Consider the following 22838-nt stretch of genomic DNA (forward strand, 5'->3'; position numbering starts at 1 on the left):
TCCAGAGAGCACCATTTCATGGGGTATAAGTGTGGGATTTTCAGAATTTTCAGGACAGTAGAATCTCGTGTTACAAAGGCGGCTCAATATAGCCTTTATCCTCATATGGCACATAATCCTTGTCCGAGCCAGAGTCTGAGAGTCCTCCCACGTCTTCTTCAAATGAGGAAACCTCAAACTCACTGTCTATCGCCATATGGCAACAGGCATAATGGACTGCAGCGACATTGTTTACACTTGCTCTTGATCTTGATCTTGATGTCACAGGTGGCTTGTGATTCCTCCCCCAGCTTGAATAATACCACCCTTACCGTTGATGAGGTTTCAGGCCCTGCTCCGCCGCTGATGCAGCGCTCTACGAGGGCCGTCAACAATTTCAACGTTAGCCTCAATAATAGTCTTCGATGCACTTATTCTCAAACATTGTAGTGAGTGAGTGAGTGTCGTATTTTCTTTTACGAATAATATCACATATAACAACTAGTTCAGTGTTCATGTCCGCTATTTTCATTACTCACCAATGCCAATGCTGCAAACGCACTCGCGCAGTGTTGCCATTGTCTACAGCAGTCTCTGTAGCAAAAATAAACCAGCTACATCGACTGTAACAGTGTTTAGCAAGCCCGACGTGTATACGCGTCGCTAGTCCTGCAAGCAAAGTTGCTGACGCGTATACGCGTCCCTAGTACGGTACGGATTAAAGACTACAACAACCTACCTACTTTCCTACTTTTACTACTTTACAGCTACTTTTTACTACTCTACAGCTACTTTCTACTACTACTTTACAGCTATACTTTTTACTACTTTACAGCTACTCTTACTACTTTACAGCTACTTTTAATACTTTACAGCTACTTTTAATACTTTTCCACAATAAAACAACGAATCTACTTACCGGCATCAGTTAGTAGTGTTAGTGGGTCTCACAAACAACCAACAAAGGTGTTAGTCAGGACACATACCACCGGTCAGCGCTACTTCACCTTTCCTAATCACAACATCCATGTACAGTCAGCAAAAAAAATATTGAACACCCACGCCATGTCAACAGATTTTGCTCACATGCTATTCAATCGACCCATGGGTATATGTACATAGATAGGTATAGCCAGCCCAACACCCTTTGAATTTGGCTTGGCACCTCGGAACCTATAAACTGGTTAAATACATGGAGTACACTTGCTACAGATCTATTAAGTAAAAGAATAGTTGAATGATTCTTTTTTTGTTCATTCTTTAAATATTTGGGATGAAAGATGTCATAACGAGGCAAAACAGGCAGAAAATAGAGTAGAACGATGATTGTATGACTATGCTATGGATATTAACTCCCTCAGAAATTAACTCCCTCAGATATTAACTCATTCAGAAATTAACTCCCTCAGAATTAACTCCCTTAGATATTAACTCCCTCAGATATTAACTCCCTCAGAAATTAACTCCCTCAGAATTAACTCCCTCAGATATTAACTCATTCAGAAATTAACTCCCTCAGAATTAACTCCCTCAGATATTAACTCCCTCAGAAATTAACTCCCTCAGAAATTAACTCCCTCAGATATTAACTCCCTCAGAAATTAACTCCCTCAGAAATTAACTCCCTCAGAAATTAACTCCCTCAGAAATCAACTCCCACAGAAGTCAACTCCCTCAGATATTAGCTCCCTCAGAAATCAACTCCCACAGAAGTCAACTCCCTCATATATTAACTCCCTCAGAAATCAACTTTCTTGAAAATAGACTTCCTCAGAACTTAGCTCTCCACTGCAGTGCCAAAGAGGTAGGTAAACTTGCAACACTTTATTTCACTGCCAACCACCTCCAGTACCCTCTAAAATCTGTTTCAGCACCCTGGGTTAAGTAACGCTGACATGGGCGGACAAATAGACAGACAGATTAGTAAGGAGTTATACACAAAGGTCAAGACATATATTCAAAGGGTCTTTATTTTCAGAGAGGAATAATATTAACAAAACCCACTACATCACTACGAGTCACTTGGGAATTAATATGATATAATAATAATATAAATGCCAGTAACCATTCACCACGGGCTGTGAAGACGAGAGGGCGAGGAGCAGCCGACACACATCTTTGTTGTCGAAAAGAAAACGAAGCGTGGCGGGGCAGCCGACAACTCACGCACGGAAATGACACACAAAAACTGAACCCATTTTGGTATTATTTTTTATAGTTTTTACGCCTTCAGTCCCACACACACATACGTACATACATTAACAAGAAAAATCTGACGAGAATCTTGAGAGGACAGCATTTCTACATTGTGGTGATGATACGAAGTCAGAGAAGTCGAACTGAAGAACGGTGTGTCTGGTTGGTTTATTTTTTGGTATTTCTTTCGTAGCCGCGGTGCCAGTGAGGGGGAAAGACACCTGGGCAAGCGGTGCAGGTGAGAGAACCCACCAGCAGATAAGACGAAGAGGAAGCGGGATTATACGTACTTACACTCAAGGCTTAGTTAAGATTATTATTGGTAGAGTTGTTATTGTATTGTTGCTCTTGCTTAAGTAATCTGAACATGCAAGTCTGTGATGCCCCCTTCATGTAGCTGACCGACAGACGCAGTGGAGTGTTTCATACAGGAGAGATTAGATAGATGGACAGATACAGATAGATAGATTGAGATAGACAGGTAAATATTGAGAGAATAATATAGTTCATCAGGGAAATCTCACGAGAGCACACACACACTCGAAGCAGCAACCATTAAAATCCACTTGTCTTTACTCCCACCTCAAGGACATGAAAATAAGAATATAATTGTTTACCCTTGCACTGCTGCCACGGAATAGCAATTGAAAAACACAAACCATTAGGGAAAGAAGGACTTGGGGTTACATCTGGTCTTTCAGTTACTTAAAATTTTATTGGTCTGACCAGAGATTTGAAGTAGCGAGGGTCATTTGTTATATTTATAGCCTGCCTTGTTCAGTGACCTTTTTATTTTTATCTGTTATTTTCCTGTCCCACACTCCCCTTCGCCTTGGCCTTGGCGTGTGTCTCCGGTGATTCAACTAAAAGCGGTGCTGACCCGACGCTGTGAGGTCTAGTATGATACTGAAAGGCACACAAGTTGTCAAAAATATCTGAGTGTGGTGCGGTGTGGTACAGTGTGTGTGCGTGTGTGTGTGTGTGTGATCAGTAAACTTATCTATCTACATATCTAGCAATCTATCTGTGTGTGTTTTGTTATGTTGTGTTGTGTTGTGTGTGTGTGTGTGTGTGTGTGTGTGTGTATGGAGGGCGGAGGCTAGGGACAAGACCGCCATCCTCCTCAACTTAAGCCATTTACCCACCAACTAGCCGGGGCGGGGCGTGGGGCGAGGACAGAGCGGGGCGAGACTTTGGAAAGGGGGCGAAAAGGTGCTACTACTCGTACACTTGCCGGGGAAGGAAGAAAGAGCGGGACGTGGTGTGGGGGTGAGCTGGTTACGTAGATAAGCAAGACAGTGTTGAGGCGAGTCTGAGAATATACGATCACCAAAGAAAAATAAACGATCTGACCGATACAGACGGATTATATATACTATTTATACGGAGCGAGAGGCGAAGGAGAAAAGCAGAGAGGTGCTGGGAAAGGCAGATTAAACAAGTAGGTAATGGTCTATGTTCATACCGCACACACGATGAAAAATGACATTATGTACAGCAAGATGAGTGGAATGACTCAAGAAGCTTTGAACTGAGATGTCACGAAAAAAAGTTCCTGATAGAGTGTCTCGTGATATATTATGTATAGTAGCGTTAGTATTTATTTTTTAGTTTATACTTTACACACACACACATCTCTAGTGACCGACACACCACGTATGCTGCAGTATAAGTATAGCTTAGTTAGGTGTTATGATGAAAATCCTAGAGCTTATAATTTTTTTAAAGACCAACGCTGATAGGCAAGAGAATCAAATACCCTTATACAAGTCTCTCACTACTTTATAAGGGCTCGAACACCTTGCTCTTTCAACGCCGCGTCTTATGGAGGTGGAAACAGCATGCCAACACGAAACAAGACCTTGAGTACGTAACTTTATGGTGATCCGTTTTTTACGTTTTATATTCAGGAGCGTGGAGGAGAGGCGGAGAGGGATGGAGAGGGATGAGGATAAGGAAGGAGACGCGTTTGGGACATCCGTACGTATATATATAGAAGCGGACGAGCTGATGAGGCACAATCACTTGCACGTTTTCTTCGACAGTATATAGGAAGGAAGGCAAGGAGGGGTGACAATTACAAAAAAATGAACTCAGGGGAAGGGACATAGGGACGAGACAAGACCGGAGCGGCGGAAACTTAATCACGGCCTGTGTCCCAAGCGTGTTCCCGAGACGTGGGGGAGGAAACCGACTACTGGACTGGTGGTAGCAGTAGTAATAGTAGTAGTAGTAGTAGTAGTAGTAGTAGTAGTAGTAGTAGTAGTAGTAGCAGTAGAAATAGTAGTAAAAATGAAAATTAGTGGTAGATTTATGCTTAAAGAGAAAAATAAATGTAGAAGAGAAGTAGTAGCAGTAGTAGAGTGGAAGTAGTGGTGGTAGTAGTAGTAGTAGTAGTAGTAGTATAGTATAGTTAGTGAAGCTGTAGGCATAGGAGTGGTAGTACTAATGAATATAGAGTTGTGTAAGTACAGTTAGTAGAATGGGCATAGGAGATAATAGTAGTAGTAGTAGTAGTAGTAGTAGTAGTAGTAGTAGTAGTAGTAGTAGTAGTAGTAGTCCTTTGAATACTTCCTTTCCTCTCCCCTCAGTGGGTTATAAGACAACTATGTACACACAAATGGAAGAAGAGTTAGGTTACATCCTTGATCCCTTTTTTTTATACATATTTACTCTTTACATATTTATTTACTCCTTCAGGTTTATATGCTTTTTTGTAGTTCATCAGATGTCATGATAAGCTTCCTCTGTTTCGTTAAGAAGTGGCATCTGTTCGTCTTTCCTCTCGTTATTCATTTCTTTTCTTGCCTCAATGTCACTATCATGATCAAGACCTCACTTAGTCCTTTGACACTCCAGGCAAACTTCATTACTGATTTATTTCAAGAAAACTTCATTATTTTTTCCTTGGTCCATTTTCTTCTCAATCCAAGACCTCTGTCCTGTTATCACTGCCTCAACGAAAACAAGCCTAAACTAATTTTTGTACCAAAGAGATATAATATACTGACCTCCCTAGTAATAGTAGTAGTCCTCTCAATTGACATTTTTATCTATTTTTCATTATTCATGATCGGTCACGTTTCCTCAAATTTACCAATAACTAGGTATATACAAGTTGCAATCATTTACATTCACTTGTCATGTTGATGTACCAGCTTAATTATGTGATTCTTGTAACAATTTAATACAAACAAATTTTGCTGTTTCTTTTCCACACTCTTTGGCCCCTCATATTAATGCTACAGACAGCTTCTTGCACATTCGCTTTCCCTTCCTCTGCTCTGAGTGACATGATCCATTCTCTCTCCAAACCTCAAGCAAATCAGACTATTGCTTCCTGATTTCAAGCGATGAAAGTGGACTCTGAATTATGTTATTTCATGCTTGAGTCAGATACATGCCTCCTGATATCAAGAATTCCATGTACATTTTGCCCTGCCTTTTAATTTTTAATAAATATCTTCATTATGGTGTTTCATGCAATGGTCAATAAGCAACTGTCAAGACACAAAAGGGAAATTGTGCATTCTGCTTGATATTTGGAGGGAGACATGGCCATGACTCAATTATAGACAGAGGAATACCGAGCAGAACAATACGTAATGTTTGCCAATCCATAACTCCATTCCATCTAGACTAATCATATTAGGAACAAAGCACCTCTGGTAAATTAGGATGCAGTATGAATATGAGTTATTGTTAAAAATACAGCATGCTCATCATTCATCTTTAGTTTGACCACAATTATTTTTTGTATCACAACTCAAAATTCATATTTCAGCTGAATTCTTAACTCAAAATTACATATCTTAGCTTGTTTTATATTTCAGCTCAGTTTATATATCTCACCTCAATTTATATATTTCACCTTAGTTTATGTAGCTCAGCTCAATTTACATATCTCAGCTCAAGTTTTGTGAGGAGTTTTTTTCTTGATAAAAAGACAAACTGGAATGGTGAGCATGAATTGGCAAACATTTTCTAACCCAATCAAACATTCTCAAACAGTATCACTTTCCATGAGAACTGCATTTGACATCAATACTCCCCCAAAACTTTGCTTTTCCTTTACTACTTTTAAAATATATATATAAGTTCTAATGTGTTGCAACAAGTATCATGTTGTTAGTCGAGTCAATTCATAAATCCACCACTTTGCACTATGTTTAACCTGATTCCTATTGACTACGGATATGAGCCGCTGGTGACGAGTTAATCCTCCCACTAGGTAACTCTTATTAATCATAGATAACAACTGTGATAGAAAATTACTCTACCCGACCCACTTACACACAAAAACAATTAGTAATATCAACACTGAATGCCCAACAAACAGAAAAGCAAGATATGTCTGACACTTAAGTTTTTCTCCTCCCACTTCCAATGATTTTCTGTGTACCAAAATTGCTCATTAATGTTTTTTTTTTTGTTGTTTTTGTTATTATTTGGTTTCGTCCTTCCATACCTGATGCGGTCAACTAAAAATCCAACTCTGTGGTTAACTACGCTGAGTTGTGACGCGCCGCCACTGGTGAGCCGCCTGTGGTCCCCTCTTACTCGCCCCTCAGGGAGGCGTCATCGTGCCAATTACTTAGTGTACATATTAACAGGTACAATATGTGCCTGTTGGCTAGGAGAACATGCTGATGATAGTCCAGGTGAAACAACACACGCACACCCACACACGCGGTACAAATGCACACACTGGTTAGGACACCAACTAGCAACAAACAAATGCCCTGCAGGAGGTCACAGGGAGGCTGGAGAAGGTGACCTGGTGACCTGACCCATTACCTGTGGGCAGGTAAGTGACCCACCCCTGCACTCCTGGGTCCTGCCCCCCCTGACCCCCCTCGGGACAAATAAATGCACCACTAACTGACTAATGGAACAATCAACGTCACAGATTATAGCAACTAACTCTCCCAAGTCCGATGCAGCTGGCCAGAATCAGTCAAAGTTAGGAAAACGCGTAACAATCACCCAATTGTCCATAATTACAGACAAGGACTAACCTAATGGTAAAATGATATGTACAATGGAACGCTTGTTGAATCTGAATCTGAGGTCAAGGCGAAATATGAATGTGCACCTTTTGGTAATATGTGCCAAAATCACATAGAAAAATAATAGTTTGTGCTCACAACTTAAACCACGTGATGAATTCAAATGTCCATTATTTTCTCACTCAGAGAGAAGTAAGGAGTAATGCAGCACAAAACAGCAGACTCACACTATGACCACTTAACAGCAAATGGGAACTGATCTTCAGGTTCAGTCACTTTCTTTCACACCACCACAGAAAATGGGACAGTGACACGACACGCGCCAAGTTGAAACCACAAGCTACGGGCCGCTTCTCCCTCCAGTGCGACATGTTAGAGGGACTGGCGTGTGTGTTGTACATCTTACCAGCATTGTATGATACAGAATGAACACCACCATTGTCAAATAATTCAAAATACTATTTTACAAACTTTAAAACAAGGTTTCTGGAAGAGCAGAGGACTTGTATTCCACTGAAATGAGAACACACAGTATGGATTAATATTTTGTAGCTCTGCACTTATTGACTATGACCTTCGTGGCGGCCCACATGTGAGGTCCAGGGTATCATGCACAATACTGTATCACAGACGTTCCCTTTTCAAGCCTTGCATGGCTGCACTGGATCAATTTCAACGATGACAACTCTTTTGAGGATTTTCCTTGACAGCCACTTCGTGACTGGGTCGTTCCCAGTGTCATTACTCCACATGACCCTCTACTGTACTACTTTTTGCTGTTAGTAATTCAAATCCACTACAGAACACATCAAACTACTCCCCCAAATTTAGTAGTGTTAGTAATTGTTCTAATTAACTGAAATATTTGTGCTTACATTTTTCCAGGTCAACGGTGGCCATGCACGGCCTTACTCGGGTCAGGTTTTCTTGGACGTTTGTGATCCCGCAGGGGTGGTCACTGGGAGGGCCCCAGTCCTTCTCCCTGATACTGTGGGGCCTCCAGCCATGTCTGAGGGTCATGGGGTTCACTCAGCCCCTCGTGGAGAATTCACTTGAAACTGGAAATATCTCTCCCATCATTGCCAGCGGTGGAGGAACCTCAGGATTGTGATGTCATCTGCCTTTACCGGGTGTCACACGAGACTGTCATCCTCCAGCAGAGACTTGGCCATGGCTTTACTGTGTGATGGGTGGTTCCCCGCGCACTTCTGACTTGAGCTTCACAAACTCCTTGGCCACTTCGTCGTTGGTGCGCTGACTTAGGATCCTCAGCACCGTCCAGCCGGTCTCATCCATGTGGCAACGCTTGCCGAGGAAGAGCCACGTTGCACATGAACCCTGGGAAGAGCAGCAGGCATTCAATGAAGAGGGAAAAATAAATGGCAGTCACAGCAACATGATCATAAATCTATGCCTCAGGAAAGAGAGGTGGTAGCCTTATGAAATTAAATAATTTAAGAATGGAAACAAAACTAAAAATAGTTGGAAACACTGATGTCTTGCTTGCATAAATGTTTTCTCAGTGAGATTTCATGTGAAAGTAAGACGGAGCATTGAGAAAATATTCTTAAAAGAAAAACTATTAGGAAACAAATGTTCATGCTACAATACATAGTTACATAGCAATTTTCTTCCTTAATCTGCCAAGAAAGGGGGAAGGAAGGCATAGAAACAACTACATAAAAGTACAAAGCATTGATCCCTTAAACATGGCACAATAAAAATTGCTAAAAATCTCACTTTTATACAAGTACGATAAATGTCAAGAAAGGAAAGCATGGAGTCACCTGGTCCACAATATCTCTCAGCTGAAGCACCGCCACCCCCACCAGGCGGTCGTCCCTGGCGAAGCAGTAGTCCTTCACGCAGATGTGCAGCTCAAAGCTCTCAGGACCCTCCTCACTTCCAATCAGGCTGAAAGAGATGCAAGATGAGTATTTTCTCTCTCTCTCTCTCTCTCTCTCTCTCTCTCTCTCTCTCTCTCTCTCTCTCTCTCTCTCTCTCTCTCTCTCTCTCTCTCTCTCTCTCTCTCTCTCTCTCTCTCTCTCTCTCTTTCTTCTCTCTCTTTCTTCTCTCTCTATCATAAGATTATACTAAATCACACCAAGATCCGTCTGTTTACTCACAACTGAACGCTCTCATTGTATTTGGGCGACAAGCTGTTGGATTTAGACTTGGTGGCAAACTTTCTCTTCTTGTCAGCCAGATGAGGGCCAATAAGATTGACCTCCACGAAGGGCCTGAACATGCCGCCAGCCGTAGTTGGCCACCGAAGGTCATTAGCCGCCACCACTGTGGGAGAAAATGGGGGTTACATACAGGCATAAAATGAGTGTTCAAAATTTGCCTATATTTACATAACAGAGACAAAAGCAAGGGTGTATACTTCTTTCTAAATATGTTAATAGATCTTCGCCAATAGATCCTGTCATTGCAATGGTCTGAGGCTACATAGCATGGGGGAGGGTTGACTTTGAGGGGACAAACCTTACTTATACATGAGTACTGCAGGGTGTTTATAAGCTTAACATAATGCTTCTTTCTGTGTGAGTATTTTTCTACTATTACAGAAAAGGAGGTAGCTTAGGGGCAAAAAAACAAAGAGGAAACAAAAAAGGATGCTGGGGCTGCTCCTGCAAATAGTGAGTAGTAAATGAGTCCCAAAACAGAGAGGTCAGAATCATTTGGTGAGGTGTCTTATTACCCTGGGACTTTAACCTGGAAGCAGCGATAGGCCAAATTTTTGCCATGATATAAACCCCCCAAAATAGATGATGCATAAACTGATCACAAATGCATTGATATATATTATGAGATGGTTTGTGTGAGTGATGATTTTTTCTCATTTTTCTCGTTTAGAGGGGCCTTTAAGAAACATGATCCCCGCAGCTACCGGGTTAAACTAATAAATCAATTCCCATAGTACGCCAAGAAAGGTTTGTCTTGTGGCGCACCTTTGACATTGATGCGCTGTTCACCGGTGCCTGGGTGGGTGTAGAGGTCCACCTGGATGCTGATCTCCCCAACAGTGCCCTCCTCTGTGGAGCCTGGGGGCGAGATGTGAGTGAGGGGGTGAGGAGATAAGGATAGGAGGAGGGAGGACAGGGGGATGTATGTCTGCAGCACAGTAAACATCTTGACTCGGGTCTGTTTGCTGAAAGATCTGTCTCTTGTTTGCATGAATATTTGCTCTGTCAGGTTTGATGTAAAAGTATAAGGACTGAGTGTTGAAAAGATGCTCATAACGTTTTGATCTCACTAGTTGTACCTTATGAATACAAAAGGAATAATGCCAAAGAATAAACAATATATAAATATCAGTGCAAAATATACTGTAATGTTATTTGTGCTTTTTACATTAACTATGTGGCATGTCACGATCAGTAGCCAAAGAAACATATCATTACTGGCCTCAAGCAGAGATAATACAGACGTTCAAGTTGTTATGTAAAATAATGGTGTTGCTATATCCTATCAATGCTACCAAAAACAGATCATGCTGAGGAGAGGTGGGAATCAGGTTCACTACACCATGACAACCGACCACTACCACCCACACCACACTGGTCCATCCCAACACATCCACGGAGGAATGGACAACATGCACCACCATGCCAGACACCGTTGGCAGGGTCACACCGTCTACATGGCTCCGGGGGAAGGGATGGAGACACAGAGAAAACACAAGGCCAAAAACATGACAGGTCAAATGTCTCTTCTGGGTACACACTGGGACTGTACTGAGGACCCATGTGACTGAGGAGGCTGAAGAGGGACAACTAGAAATGCTTTGGCTTTCATGACTCTTTGACTAATACAAAAAAGTGAGCATTGAGGGGAAGCCACATGATGGCTTCCACTCAATTCTGAAGTATTTTCTTCACAAGAAAATATTATCTACTGTGAAAAATGGACTACACTTTATAAAAGAGTTTACTAAATGCATTTCTGACTGTGACTGGAGAAGGGGAAGAAATAGAATGAAGCTGAAAATAAGGAATTGCTGGATCACAAGATGCTCTATGGATCATGTCATATTGAACTCTACGGATGTCGCTAAGTAGATATGATGCCATTCTCACTAAACTGAGTTCGTAAACTCTTGTCAAACTCCCCAAGATGGGACACAGCTTACTCCAGGGTGCCACCAGGCCTGTGATGGGGAGCCCCAGAATAAGCACAAGTTACTGCCACCCGTTGGGACTCTCAGCTGTTACTTGAAGTGTCACAAAAGTTTCAGTCCCACAACAAGCAGAGTAGATTATTTTGGGGGCACAGGTTGAGTCTATGTCTTTGACTCAAGCATGGCACCAAAATGGCCCATGAGAAATATCTGAATGTGAATAATCCACGAAAAGAGTGAATTTTTCATCTTGACAGCTTTACGAACTCATGTGAACTAAGGTATTAGTAAACTTTGTTCTTGCTAAGGAGACGCTACTCGCTAGAAGACGAGGCTTGGCTGTGCACACTGCCGACCCTCCACCTTTACCTCGCTTATCGCTCATACTCAGTTTCTTTCGGATTTTCTTAGCCTTAACTGGGTCATCGGTATCGTCCTCCGCCTCCGGCTCCTCGTCACCCTCCTCCTCCTCTGTTGACACTTGTTCCCTTCTCTTTTTCTTGCTCTTACCAGGAAACTTACTGTCGTTTGCAGGAACTTAGAGGAAGAAGGGAGGAGTAATGTAGTGCGGCCAGACCCAGGGTTGGGGGAATGGTCTGGCTGGACGGTGGCTTTAGTCTGCTCGCCCGCTAGGCTTGCAGGGCGGAACTTCAGCAGCAGTGAACTCTCTTATTTTTTAAGAGGAATTCTCTCAGCCTAAAGATTTGCTTAGGAGTACTGAATGACCTTATTTACTGTTGTAGCATTTAAAGGGAATTTGTTATGATGGGAACTTTATTCTGATAATGTTGCTAGTTTCCTTAAGAAATAAGAGATACCACTAAAGACTGTATACTGTAAGCAATGACTAATTCAAAGGATAAAGCTGCTTATTGATAAGGGAATAGCAATATGAATCAATATTGCCTAGCATAAATGAAATGATGAGGTACTGTAAGCAGACTGCTGAAAGGAAGTCTTGAACACTATGGACTAAAGCCACCATTAGCTTGATGTTACAGCATAAAGCGAACTTCAGCCTTTTCCCTAGTGGTAAAGGTTCATTTCACAACAATTATGATCAAACATAAATGTATATATGTAAGAGAAGGTAGTCTGCCACTGACCCAAATCCTCTGCTGACAAAAACACTAATACACCCCACACAGTCCACACAGAATGTGTCACGGTGTGAGCATCATTAATGCATTTTGTAGGTTACATCTATGAAGGAATGCAAATACAAATAGGTGGAATACCTGAGCTGATTAAATGGACAATTCATGAAATATTAAAACACAAAAAGAATGCATTTATCATATAAAAGAAAACTGATTAATTAAGGTGATTTTTTCACGTAGAAACTGAGTCAGATTATTACAAGCATAAAACAGATGAGTAAAAAAATCATTAGGAAATGTGATGACAATGTGACAGAAAAGAAGCCATATTTTAAGGACCTGATATTCACTCACATGTGTACTTTTGTTTGTTTTAGTTCAGCATACATGTGTATACTTTTTATGAATATCTGAGGAAATGTTAGTTGTGTACTCCAACATCACAGTGTTGATGTAGCGCACCACTGTTGTGTGAGGTACTACGTGTTTACACTCCCACGGCAGTCTCCCACCACTGGTGTGGGTGTGTTGCCTCAGTATTTAACAGTGAAAAATCAAACTGAGGAAATGGCCTTATTTTCTTGCTTGGATGTTAAATTCTTTCAAGATGAGTAAATGTTTGAGAACATTATGTATATAGTAGTGGAAAAACTGGCAAAGCAAAATTAAAGAAACGTAAAATCACAAAGTATTCAAAGCAACCATTTTGTTCCCAAAACTGAGAGTATCTTCACACAGCAAGTGCATCATGGGCTGTCGTCTATCAGCATGACTATATACTAGAAAGGCCACAAAATGATTTCCAGTCAGACAATATTTAATTAATTCATTTTTATGGATGACTGAATTACAAACAGCAACAGGATCAGCAGCAAAATACCTGTGGCCCATCACAGGCACTCTGAGGCACCCAGCAGCCTGCCTTCCCCTGACACAGCCTCCTGCACACCACACTGACCAGTGGCAAGCATGAGGCATACTTGACACCTCACCAATACAGTCATGTGACTCTTTCCCTCACCCCAAATGTGTCTCATAGGCAAGCCCTGGGGTTCGGCTGGGGCTGTGGGAGCCTTAGATATGCGAGAGCCCTAGTGTGTTGCGCGTCAAGCTGGGAGCCACCAAGCCAGGATGAAACACAGCAGTGGTGGGAAGCATAAAGGTGCCTGAGTATCAGAGGCTGAGACATGCTCGTGTTTCATATTGAGCGTCAGATGCAGAGGAAAAAAAAGGGGAAGATAAGATACAATATTTGTGGTGGTGAGGTGTGTCTGTTCCACTGTACTTTTGAGTGACATGTAAAGGGGAATGAAGAGGGGCTAAGGGAGAGAAGGAAGAACACTCATCACACATGTTGATAGGGGGTCACTGTCTTGCTGCCTTGGAGGGTTAATGCGCTTCTGGGACACATGAATTGGCATATATATTGTTCTTTGCAGCCTGGAATTGGGTGAAAAGTGGCACACACAAGTAATAAATAAACTTATTACACACAGAGTACACCAGTCTCTTTTGTCTGTACATATTACCAAGTCCACCCATGCACATTTAAAACACTGACAGATCTTTTTGACAGAAACATGGAGGAAGAGACAGACAAAGACAAACACAGATAAAGAATCAGAGAGAAGTTTTGAGATACACAGACTGAAATGAAGATTGAGACACAAAAAACAATTAATGATGAGAAAGAAAAGATAACCATTAAAAGAGAGTAAAATTGATGCTGATCTTACACTTAATTCTGTCAGAAAAAGTGAAAAAACAGAAATTCAAACTGTGCCCTGAGCCACTGAGTGTGTGCACCTTACCTTGGTTGGTCTGGGTGGAGCAGAAGGTCTTGATGAGTGTGTCCGTGGTCTGCGTGTATAGGGACAGCGCATAGTTGAGGGACTTGAGCTCAGGTGACTTGTCAAGGAAGTTCTTCTTCAGACCACTGCCGTTGGCATGGAAGTACTGCTTGATGGTGTCCAGGGCAGCCTCCAGCACGGCACACTGTTTGGGGGTCAGGTTCCTCTCGAAGTCCTTGGAGATGTCCTGTTGGGGAAGCCTTGTCAGGACTAAATGTCTCAACACTGTTTGTCATAATACTTTTATGAAAATTAAGATTCATCAATTCAAACCTTAGACAATAATAGATAATGCACAGAAGCGTTCTGGATAGCACTATCACTGTATTATGCAACAAAAGATGGTGTAGCAGGACACAGACAAGCATTAGACAAAAATAATTATAAATTCAATGAGTAACACAGTTACAGAAGTAATAATCAAATAGTGTGGCCCCTGGGTTACAAATAACAGGTGGCTTGAATTCATACAGCAAGAGCTTGTTTCCTATAAACCTGATGCTATTCAAAACCCTACTGTGAGTTCTCTGCATCAGTTGGTATTACATACATATATCAGAAGTCATCATGAATATTTCAAGCAAAAATATTCATTAAACACTGATGAGATACAAGGCACCAGCACTGATAAGCAGGAGGCCAATGCTCATAACTTCACCTCCTTACATAAGCAAAAGGTATGTACACAAAATAAAAAGATAACATGCAATATACAAATATAAAGAAAACCTGAACTAAATTGAAAGAGAAAATTAAGCAATATAATTTCAAGTCAAGATATTACCACAGAGAACACCATCTAAAACCCAATACAATAGAGTGGCTTACAATTATAACAGGCAAAAAAAAGAGGGGAGGAAGACCTAAGCAGCCATGACAAAGTTCCAGATATTGACCACCAATCCCAAACACAACTCTGCTGAGTAACAAACACACATACTACTGGCAGGGGCTGAGGTTGACTCTTGCGTGTGGCGTGTGTGAAAAGCATTTTAATGTATAACTGAAAAAAGAGAAACCAAGGTATATTATGAACTATCTACAGGACAACAGGCACCACAAAATAACAAGCTACATACATGATCAGTAGGGGAGAATCAGAGTAAATACACAAGTGAAAAATTACAAAACAACAAAAATACAAAAAAATAATAAAAAGTGTAATGCAGAATATACAAGACACATGCTACAGGTGTTGCAAACATAGAGGGAAATCATGTATACATACACATATAATCATACATACTTATATCCTAAAATCAAGTCTAAATTTTGCTAATTAATGCAAAAAACTAGTACAAAGGTAGTCCTTCATTAGTATTCCATTCCATTATCATTATTATAATTTCTAAGATCACTGAGGAAAAGCAATTTCTCCGAACATCTCTTACAGCCTTCAGGGTTATAATCAATTGTGAATAACTCTTACTAAGCACCTGGGAAGGGAGAAGAGAGGATAAGGAAAGCAGAGAGTAAGAGAGACGTAAAGACAAAGAGGAGAAGTGAGGCAGGCAGGGAAGAAGGGAGGAAAAAGAAAGGGATATTGCTTATACAGGGAAGGAAAAGGAAAATTGGAAGTAAGATAGAGGAGTACAATTTTAATACAAAGCATCATAGAAGAGAGATAGAGATGGGGAGAGTAAAAGATAAGAGAGGAGGAGGCGATGAAAAGAAGAATGGCAGTTACAGAAGAGGGGAGTAGGATGGAAGGAAAATGATTTATAAAGGGAAGGAAAAGCAAAATGGGAAGTATAATAGGGAACAATTTTTTATTGACGAGCAGAAAAGAGGGAGAAATATGTAGTAAAAAGAGAAAAAACTATGCATTATATAGGAAAAAGGGAAGCAGAAGTGAAAAAATGAAAGGAAATTCTCAACGACACATAAAGGGAGTGCAAAATGAGGACTCTACAACTACATGCCACAGAATATCCTCCGTATAATGAAAGCCTCTGACCATAATATTGGACACCGCATTCTTGACGTCCTTGCCGCCCGCCAGCTGACTCTTGATGAGGCGAGACATGTCCTCAATCTTGGCATTTGCAGCGAGATTCTTGGCATTGTCCGTCAGGTTCTTGAGCATCATCTGTTGTGGGGCAGCATGGTGGAGAGACAGGGGGAGTTACCAATGGGGACGAGGTGGATAAAGAGACCCAGACAATAGGATGATTACCTTACTAGAGAAAAACAATGATTCCAACACCTTTTAGCCCTGAAACTATATTATCTGTTGTAGGGCAGCGCGGTGGAGAGACAGCCGGGGAGTTACCAATGGGGGCGAGGTGGATAAGGAGACCCAGACCACAGGATAATTACCTTACTAGAGACAAACAATGCTTCCAAAACCTTTTAACCCTGAAACTATATTATCTGTTGTGGGGCAGCGTGGTGGAGAGACAGCCGGGGAGTTACCAATGGGGACGAGGAGGATAAGGAGACCCAAACAATAGGATAATTACCTTACTAGGGACAAACAATGATTCTAACACCTTTTAGCCCTGAAACTATATTATCTGTTATGTGGTAGTGTGGTGGAGAGACAGCCAGGGAGTTACCAATGGGGACGAGGTGGATAAGGAGACCCAGACCACAGGATAATGACCTTACTAGAGACAAACAATGCTTCCAACACCTTTTAACCCTGAAACTATATTATCTGTTGTGGGGCAGCGTGGTGGAGAGACAGCCGGGGAGTTACCAATGGGGACGAGGAGGATAAGGAGACCCAAACAATAGGATAATTACCTTACTAGGGACAAACAATGATTCTAACACCTTTTAGCCCTGAAACTATATTATCTGTTATGTGGTAGTGTGGTGGAGAGACAGCCAGGGAGTTACCAATGGGGACGAGGTGGATAAGGAGACTCAGACCACAGGATAATTACCTTACTGGAGACAAACAACTAATCAAACACCTCTTAGCCCTGAAACTATAGTATGTGTGGCAGCAAGATGGAGAGACAGGGAGGGTTACCAATAATGACCCGAACCCCCAGACCCAGACAATGAGAGGAAGAATTAACAAGGAACACACGACTAATTATACACTACCGGTACTTGAGTCCTGAAACTATAATCCGTGGTGGGAGAGAAGGGAAGTTACCAAAGATGACAAGGTAGACGAGGAGGCCCGAACCATATGGTGATTTTACGGGGACACCTAACTATTTATTTATTTTTTATTTTTTTTACAACAAAGGAGACGGCTCAAGGGCAACAAACAGAGTGCAGAAAAAAAGCCCGCTACTCACCGCTCCCTTAAGCCCATAACTAAGCCCAGAATCTATATAATTGTCACACCCAAATCCCTGATCAAGTATTTAAAGGGCAAGAAGGTGGGGTGATGGAAAAAATACATATTAAGACACCACCACCATCATATATCATTGAAGGTCTGAAACTGAAAAAGCATGGTGAGAAGTAAAGGCTTGTCCATGATGATGATGAATTGAAAAAACAAGATCAAGAGATGAACAAACTTGCTGGTATGCAGAACCCACCTCACACCATTGATGCACTGAAACTATACTTATAAAGCCCAGGACACAGTAACCATAAAGGGAAGAGTTACCAATGATGAGGGAGATGGAGTAGGATATGAAAACCATGAGGTGAGAGAACTTACTGGGGACACAGAATCCATCATACACAATTGAAGAAGCCCTGAAACTATAATTAAGTACAAATAAGGTAAACCAACCATATACACTCATGTAGAAGTAAGTTTTTTTAATTAACATTTTAGGTCAAGTTTAAGGGACTAACTTTTGCATGGACTATTCTTTTCTTTTCTGGGAGGTGAAATTTGTTCCTCAATCAAATTAGTCATAACTTTGGGAGACTGACTTTATACATGATTGACTTTCACATGAGTATTTACGGTCTATCCATATTTCAAACCCATCAAGATACAGCAAGGCAATACAGGAGACTCACGGCCTTGTCCGTCATGGGTGGCAGGACAACAGTTTTCTCCATGGTGGTCATGACGATCTTCCACAGTTCCTTCAGGAGGCGCTTGAGCACAGTCTTCTCACAAGAGTGGGCGTAGAGTGAGAGCGAGTCTTCCAGCAGGTCCATCAGAGGCGCCAGCACATCGTCTGCCTCTATGGAGACGTTGTTCCTCTGCGACGGTTGCACCTGACCCGTAGACTTGACCGCTGCTAATTTATCGCCCATCTCCTTCACCTTGACGGCTATGCGATCCTCCAGGCTGGTGACACAACAGGATATCAGCAACCACTTGTAGCTACCATAAAAGCCTGGCAGGCACTGTTTATATATATCAAGCTGCTGATACTAGAGATTGTCAGTAACTATTTACATGCATCATACAAGCTTCAGATAATGATATGGCTGTTTATTAAGTTATACATATATAACATGTAACCTTTGTGCTGCCCTCACCTCTTGGCGAACTTGTGGGCCAGTTCGTCCAGCACGGTGTTGAGGGATCCCTGCAGCTCATTGAGGATGGTGGCCACGTCCTCCTCCAGCTTCTCACCGCCCATCTTCTCATACATTTTCTCCAGCTGTACACGAAGCTGCTGGATGTTGTTCATGAGGATGCACGCCTAGAGAAAAAGACACAGCTCTCAGAGAAGTTTTGTACCCAAGTTACAAACCTTAAAAAAATAATTACAGACAATCTTTCTTTGTTAATACTTTTCAAGAAGCATCTGAAAAGGTATGTGAGTAGACACTCTTGCTGCAGCTCTAGGATAAGGTTGGTTTATTACTTGTCACTAGTCACACAAAATGAGTCATAATTTTTTTGTGTTTTGTTAAAAATATGTATGAAAAATAGGGATGTACTAATGTTGACTTACTATATCAAGTAAAGAAACTGTTGAGAAAACAAGGAACTGTTCTGACTTGCTCATTATCTACATGTCATGTGAAGCAGCTGCCAATAAAAACAAATGGCAATCTTGACCTTCAAATTATCAACAGAGGGAAAAAGAAGGGTAGTGAAGGAACCTTCCTGAAAAGCAAGTTATTATGCTCACCTTCTTCTCATCATCTACATAGTTGGGGAATTCCTTCTTGCAGATGTCGGCATAGGCCAGAAGCACCTTCACTATGGTCTTGGCAAACCTCTTCATGAACCTCTTCCAAATCTCTGGGTCGGGACACTCCAGCTTGGACACCACCCCGAAGCACTGGGTCAACTGGGTAAACACATCCACCACAGAGTTGGAGAAGAGCGAGTTTTCTGAGCTCGGTGGGAACTGGGAGGAAAGGCAAAGAGTGTGTTAGTGATAATTATACAAGAGTGTTGTACAATTTCAAAGACAAGTTGAAAAGCAAAATTTTCAGCTCAATAAGTGAGACGGAGGAGGAGGAGGAATACAATATTAAACTGCCGATGATAAACATGTAAAGGTAAGTCTTTGAGGCAAGGGGGTCATCAGTACCTCATCCTTCTTGTCTCTCTGGAAGGCACCGTTGAGGTACTCAAGTGACACATCGTCGTTCTCGTTCAGCCACTGCATCACAAACGGCTCAAACCACCTGGTGGAGGAAAATACAAAATTATACACAAAATACACTACACATTATGTCTTAGTGCCTCACTCATAACAGCAGCCACAGCAGGGATACCAAAGAGAGTTAAGTCATATTTGATTCAGCTACAGTATATATGTATGTTTGTTCATTTACTGGTCCCTTCATGACAGCAGGCACAAGCACAACTACTGACGGGAGGCAACGTCATACTTACGCAGGGTATTCAGGCACTTGGTCTTTGTAGGGAGGCACGTCCTTTACGTAGTTATTGTACAGCCACTTCACCTGCAAGGGAAGACGAGATGTTAATGGCAGCTTTGTACACACTATTTGAAAACCCCCAGATTAGTCTTACAGTGATCAGACCGAACATTGGGAAGTATTGTCTGGCCTCACCTTGAAGTGTAGGTTCATGTACTCGCTGCTCTTACACAGGCGGTGCTGCTCATGCTCCTCCAGCGCATACTTAATGTCCACGGCAAACATGCTCCACATCGTCGACGCTGACAGCTGTAAGAGAAGACAATGGTGAGTATATGTTCTTATCAAAATGAGTAAAGTAAGTCCAAGCAGTGAGCTAACAAACACACCTCACTTTCCATCAGTAACTTCATGTGTTTTTTCAATAATACTATAACTGTGCCTCTTATATGATTTTTTTTCTAATTTACCCATAACTACAAATTTTTACTCTCTCTGGTTACTTGCCTCATCTAATGAAAGTCATGGGTAAAAGGAATAGGAGGAGTGCAGGACTTCACTGTCTTTATACCTGGCCAATGTTGAACTCCTGTGGGAACTGGTTGAGGACGGGGGCATAGCTGTTCTTGTCCTCCTCGATGACGGAGACGATGAGGGCAATGAGCTTGTGCCAGAAGTCAACACTCTCCAGGCGCGGCCCCTGCTCCCCGCCCTCCTTCTTCTCCGAGGGATCCACCTGATGACCAGGGAGGAAATAAAGGAGTTATTATTATATGAAATGAGAGATAACATAAATTTGCTCCCTACTGAATATTCACTTACAATAATATATTGTGAGGTGAATTGAAAATTTAGCAAGATCCTTAAAATAAAAAATAAAAAATTAATACAAGAAACATTAATCTGACAACAGAAAAAAAGAAAGAAAAAGGGAGTGATTACAAAATGAAAGAGAAGAGATGATGTAATCATCTATTGCATGTTTTCAAGTTTAGACGTTTTGTCTTCCAAGATTATACTTTCACTAGAACAAAATATGAATATAATTACAGGGATATCCAAACTTACTCTTTCCCCACCTGCCCACAGCTTACATTAGAAGCAGAGGAGTCATCAACATACAGACAACAATCCTACTAGGTCACTCAGGATAAATAGTTTACATACAACTTGCCTGATTTTCCTATATGTCAGGTGACATCCATGAAGAAAGCAGAACAAAACATAACAAAACAAAGAAACAAAATGAGTAATAAAGAACTAGGAAATCGGATCTTTTTTTTCGTCTTGAGATTCTGAAAAATAGGTCTTTGAGGAAAATTACCTATCTGGAACTCTCTATTCCAGCTGCCTTGTTATGGGATGCTGGAAATGCATCTCATAGCCCCTATTCACAGGGATAATATTGCATACAAACTAAAATCTTCAATGCTAACCTTCAAAATAAACATCGGTATTTTTCTCTTTCCTTGAACTTTCTTACTTTCACCTACATTTCAATAAATTAAAAAGACTTTCAAATAAAAGAAAGATAAATATTTGAAAACTTAAATTTTTTACCCTTTATTTATGAGGAAACACCCACCTGAAACTCTCGGTTGTAAAGCTCATAACAGTTTTCAAAGAGGAACTGGTAGGTGGAGCGGAGGCAGGCAATGGCACAGTCCTTGACCACCACACTGGCTCTGGGCGGCGAGGACAGCTCTTGCACCTGGAGGGGAGACAAGGAGGCATAAGCAAGAAGTAAAGGTGTGATAGCTTTCCTCAGAACCTCTATGATAACCAATGGTGAGTATTTTTCTCTTTTTGGTGGGGAGGGGCCTATATTTCATCCAGTGAGGGGAATATATTTCATCCAATTTTTACATCATCAATGAAGGCCAGATGGAGCTATTACAATGGGTCTGATAGGTTGATTTACCAGGTATTGAGGGGACTCACTTTCATCCTGAAGAAGGTGATGGAGGTGAGCAGGTCCACGGTGGACTTGAGGTCTTGCAGCTTCTCGTTGGAGCTAGCGGGGAAGTTGTTGCGATACATGGACAAGTCTATCCTGAGGGAGTTGTGTAGCTGGTCCAGCAGCTTCACAAACTTTTCTTTCTGTGGGGACAAAGGATACATGCTATAAGTAGGTCCAGGTCCTTATCTTTTCTTGCTCTTTATCAATAATCATTTTGTCTCCTTTCTTCTCTTAGCTTGATGGATGAAAAAAACATGAAGGTTTATCCCTGGGTCTCAGCAAGGCCAACAATGAAAAAGATAACTCACGCCAAAGTTGGACGCCGCAAATCTGTCCGAGGCAGAGACAGCGGAGGAGGCGGTGGTGTGGGCGTAGAAGGCGTTGATGTTGGCAAGGAGGGTGGACATGACAGCAGGAACCCCAGGACACAGGTACTTGGTGGACAGGCAATGGAAGTGTCTATGGGGGAGAAAAATTATAATAAGGACAGAGGTACTTGCTCATAAAGTGTATTTCTGTGTATACGTATATAAAATGTAATATTATAAGGATATTCCCCTTAATTCTTCTGTTACATTGTTTTTGTCCCCTCACTTTTTTAATCTTCTTAATATATCTACTCTCACTGTTTTTTATTTCTTATATCCATGTGTACTCATCAAGGGGACTCTGTTTGGCTCTATATCAATTTATAATTTTCACCTGATATCTGACATCCTTTCATAGATCTCAATAATAATAATAATAATAATAATAATAATAATAATAATAATAATAATAATAATGATAATAACAGTAATAATAATTATAATGATACTACTACTCCTGCTACTACTACTACTACTACTACTACTATTACTACAACTAATAATAATAATAATAATAATAATAATAATAATAATA

At 41.3% G+C, this 22838-nt stretch overlaps 1 protein-coding gene across 5 annotated transcripts in view; it reads right to left on the bottom strand.

Moving 5' to 3' along the window:
* Nucleotides 1–1931: 1931 nt before the first annotated feature.
* Nucleotides 1932–22838, bottom strand: part of LOC126996134 (uncharacterized) — a 230932-nt gene continuing 210025 nt past the window's right edge. For 3 of the 5 annotated variants that reach the window (XM_050856342.1, XM_050856341.1, XM_050856343.1), the window contains 17 exons: nt 22244–22394; nt 21917–22075; nt 21561–21686; nt 20547–20711; nt 20171–20284; nt 19989–20059; nt 19681–19777; nt 19273–19494; nt 18671–18837; nt 18200–18476; nt 16215–16346; nt 14219–14444; nt 11677–11844; nt 10139–10231; nt 9311–9476; nt 8972–9098; nt 1932–8522 (listed from right to left, as the gene is read on the bottom strand). In XM_050856342.1, the coding sequence (XP_050712299.1) occupies nt 8361–8522; nt 8972–9098; nt 9311–9476; nt 10139–10231; nt 11677–11844; nt 14219–14444; nt 16215–16346; nt 18200–18476; nt 18671–18837; nt 19273–19494; nt 19681–19777; nt 19989–20059; nt 20171–20284; nt 20547–20711; nt 21561–21686; nt 21917–22075; nt 22244–22394 (2623 nt within the window). In that variant the 3' untranslated portion in view covers nt 1932–8360. The remainder of the gene's footprint in view (nt 8523–8971; nt 9099–9310; nt 9477–10138; nt 10232–11676; nt 11845–14218; nt 14445–16214; nt 16347–18199; nt 18477–18670; nt 18838–19272; nt 19495–19680; nt 19778–19988; nt 20060–20170; nt 20285–20546; nt 20712–21560; nt 21687–21916; nt 22076–22243; nt 22395–22838) is intronic. The other 2 variants (XM_050856344.1, XM_050856345.1) reach the window with 2 other exon arrangements.

Source organism: Eriocheir sinensis, chromosome 9 (genome assembly GCF_024679095.1).
Source record: "Eriocheir sinensis breed Jianghai 21 chromosome 9, ASM2467909v1, whole genome shotgun sequence".
Classification (NCBI taxonomy): Eukaryota; Metazoa; Arthropoda; class Malacostraca; order Decapoda; family Varunidae; genus Eriocheir; species Eriocheir sinensis.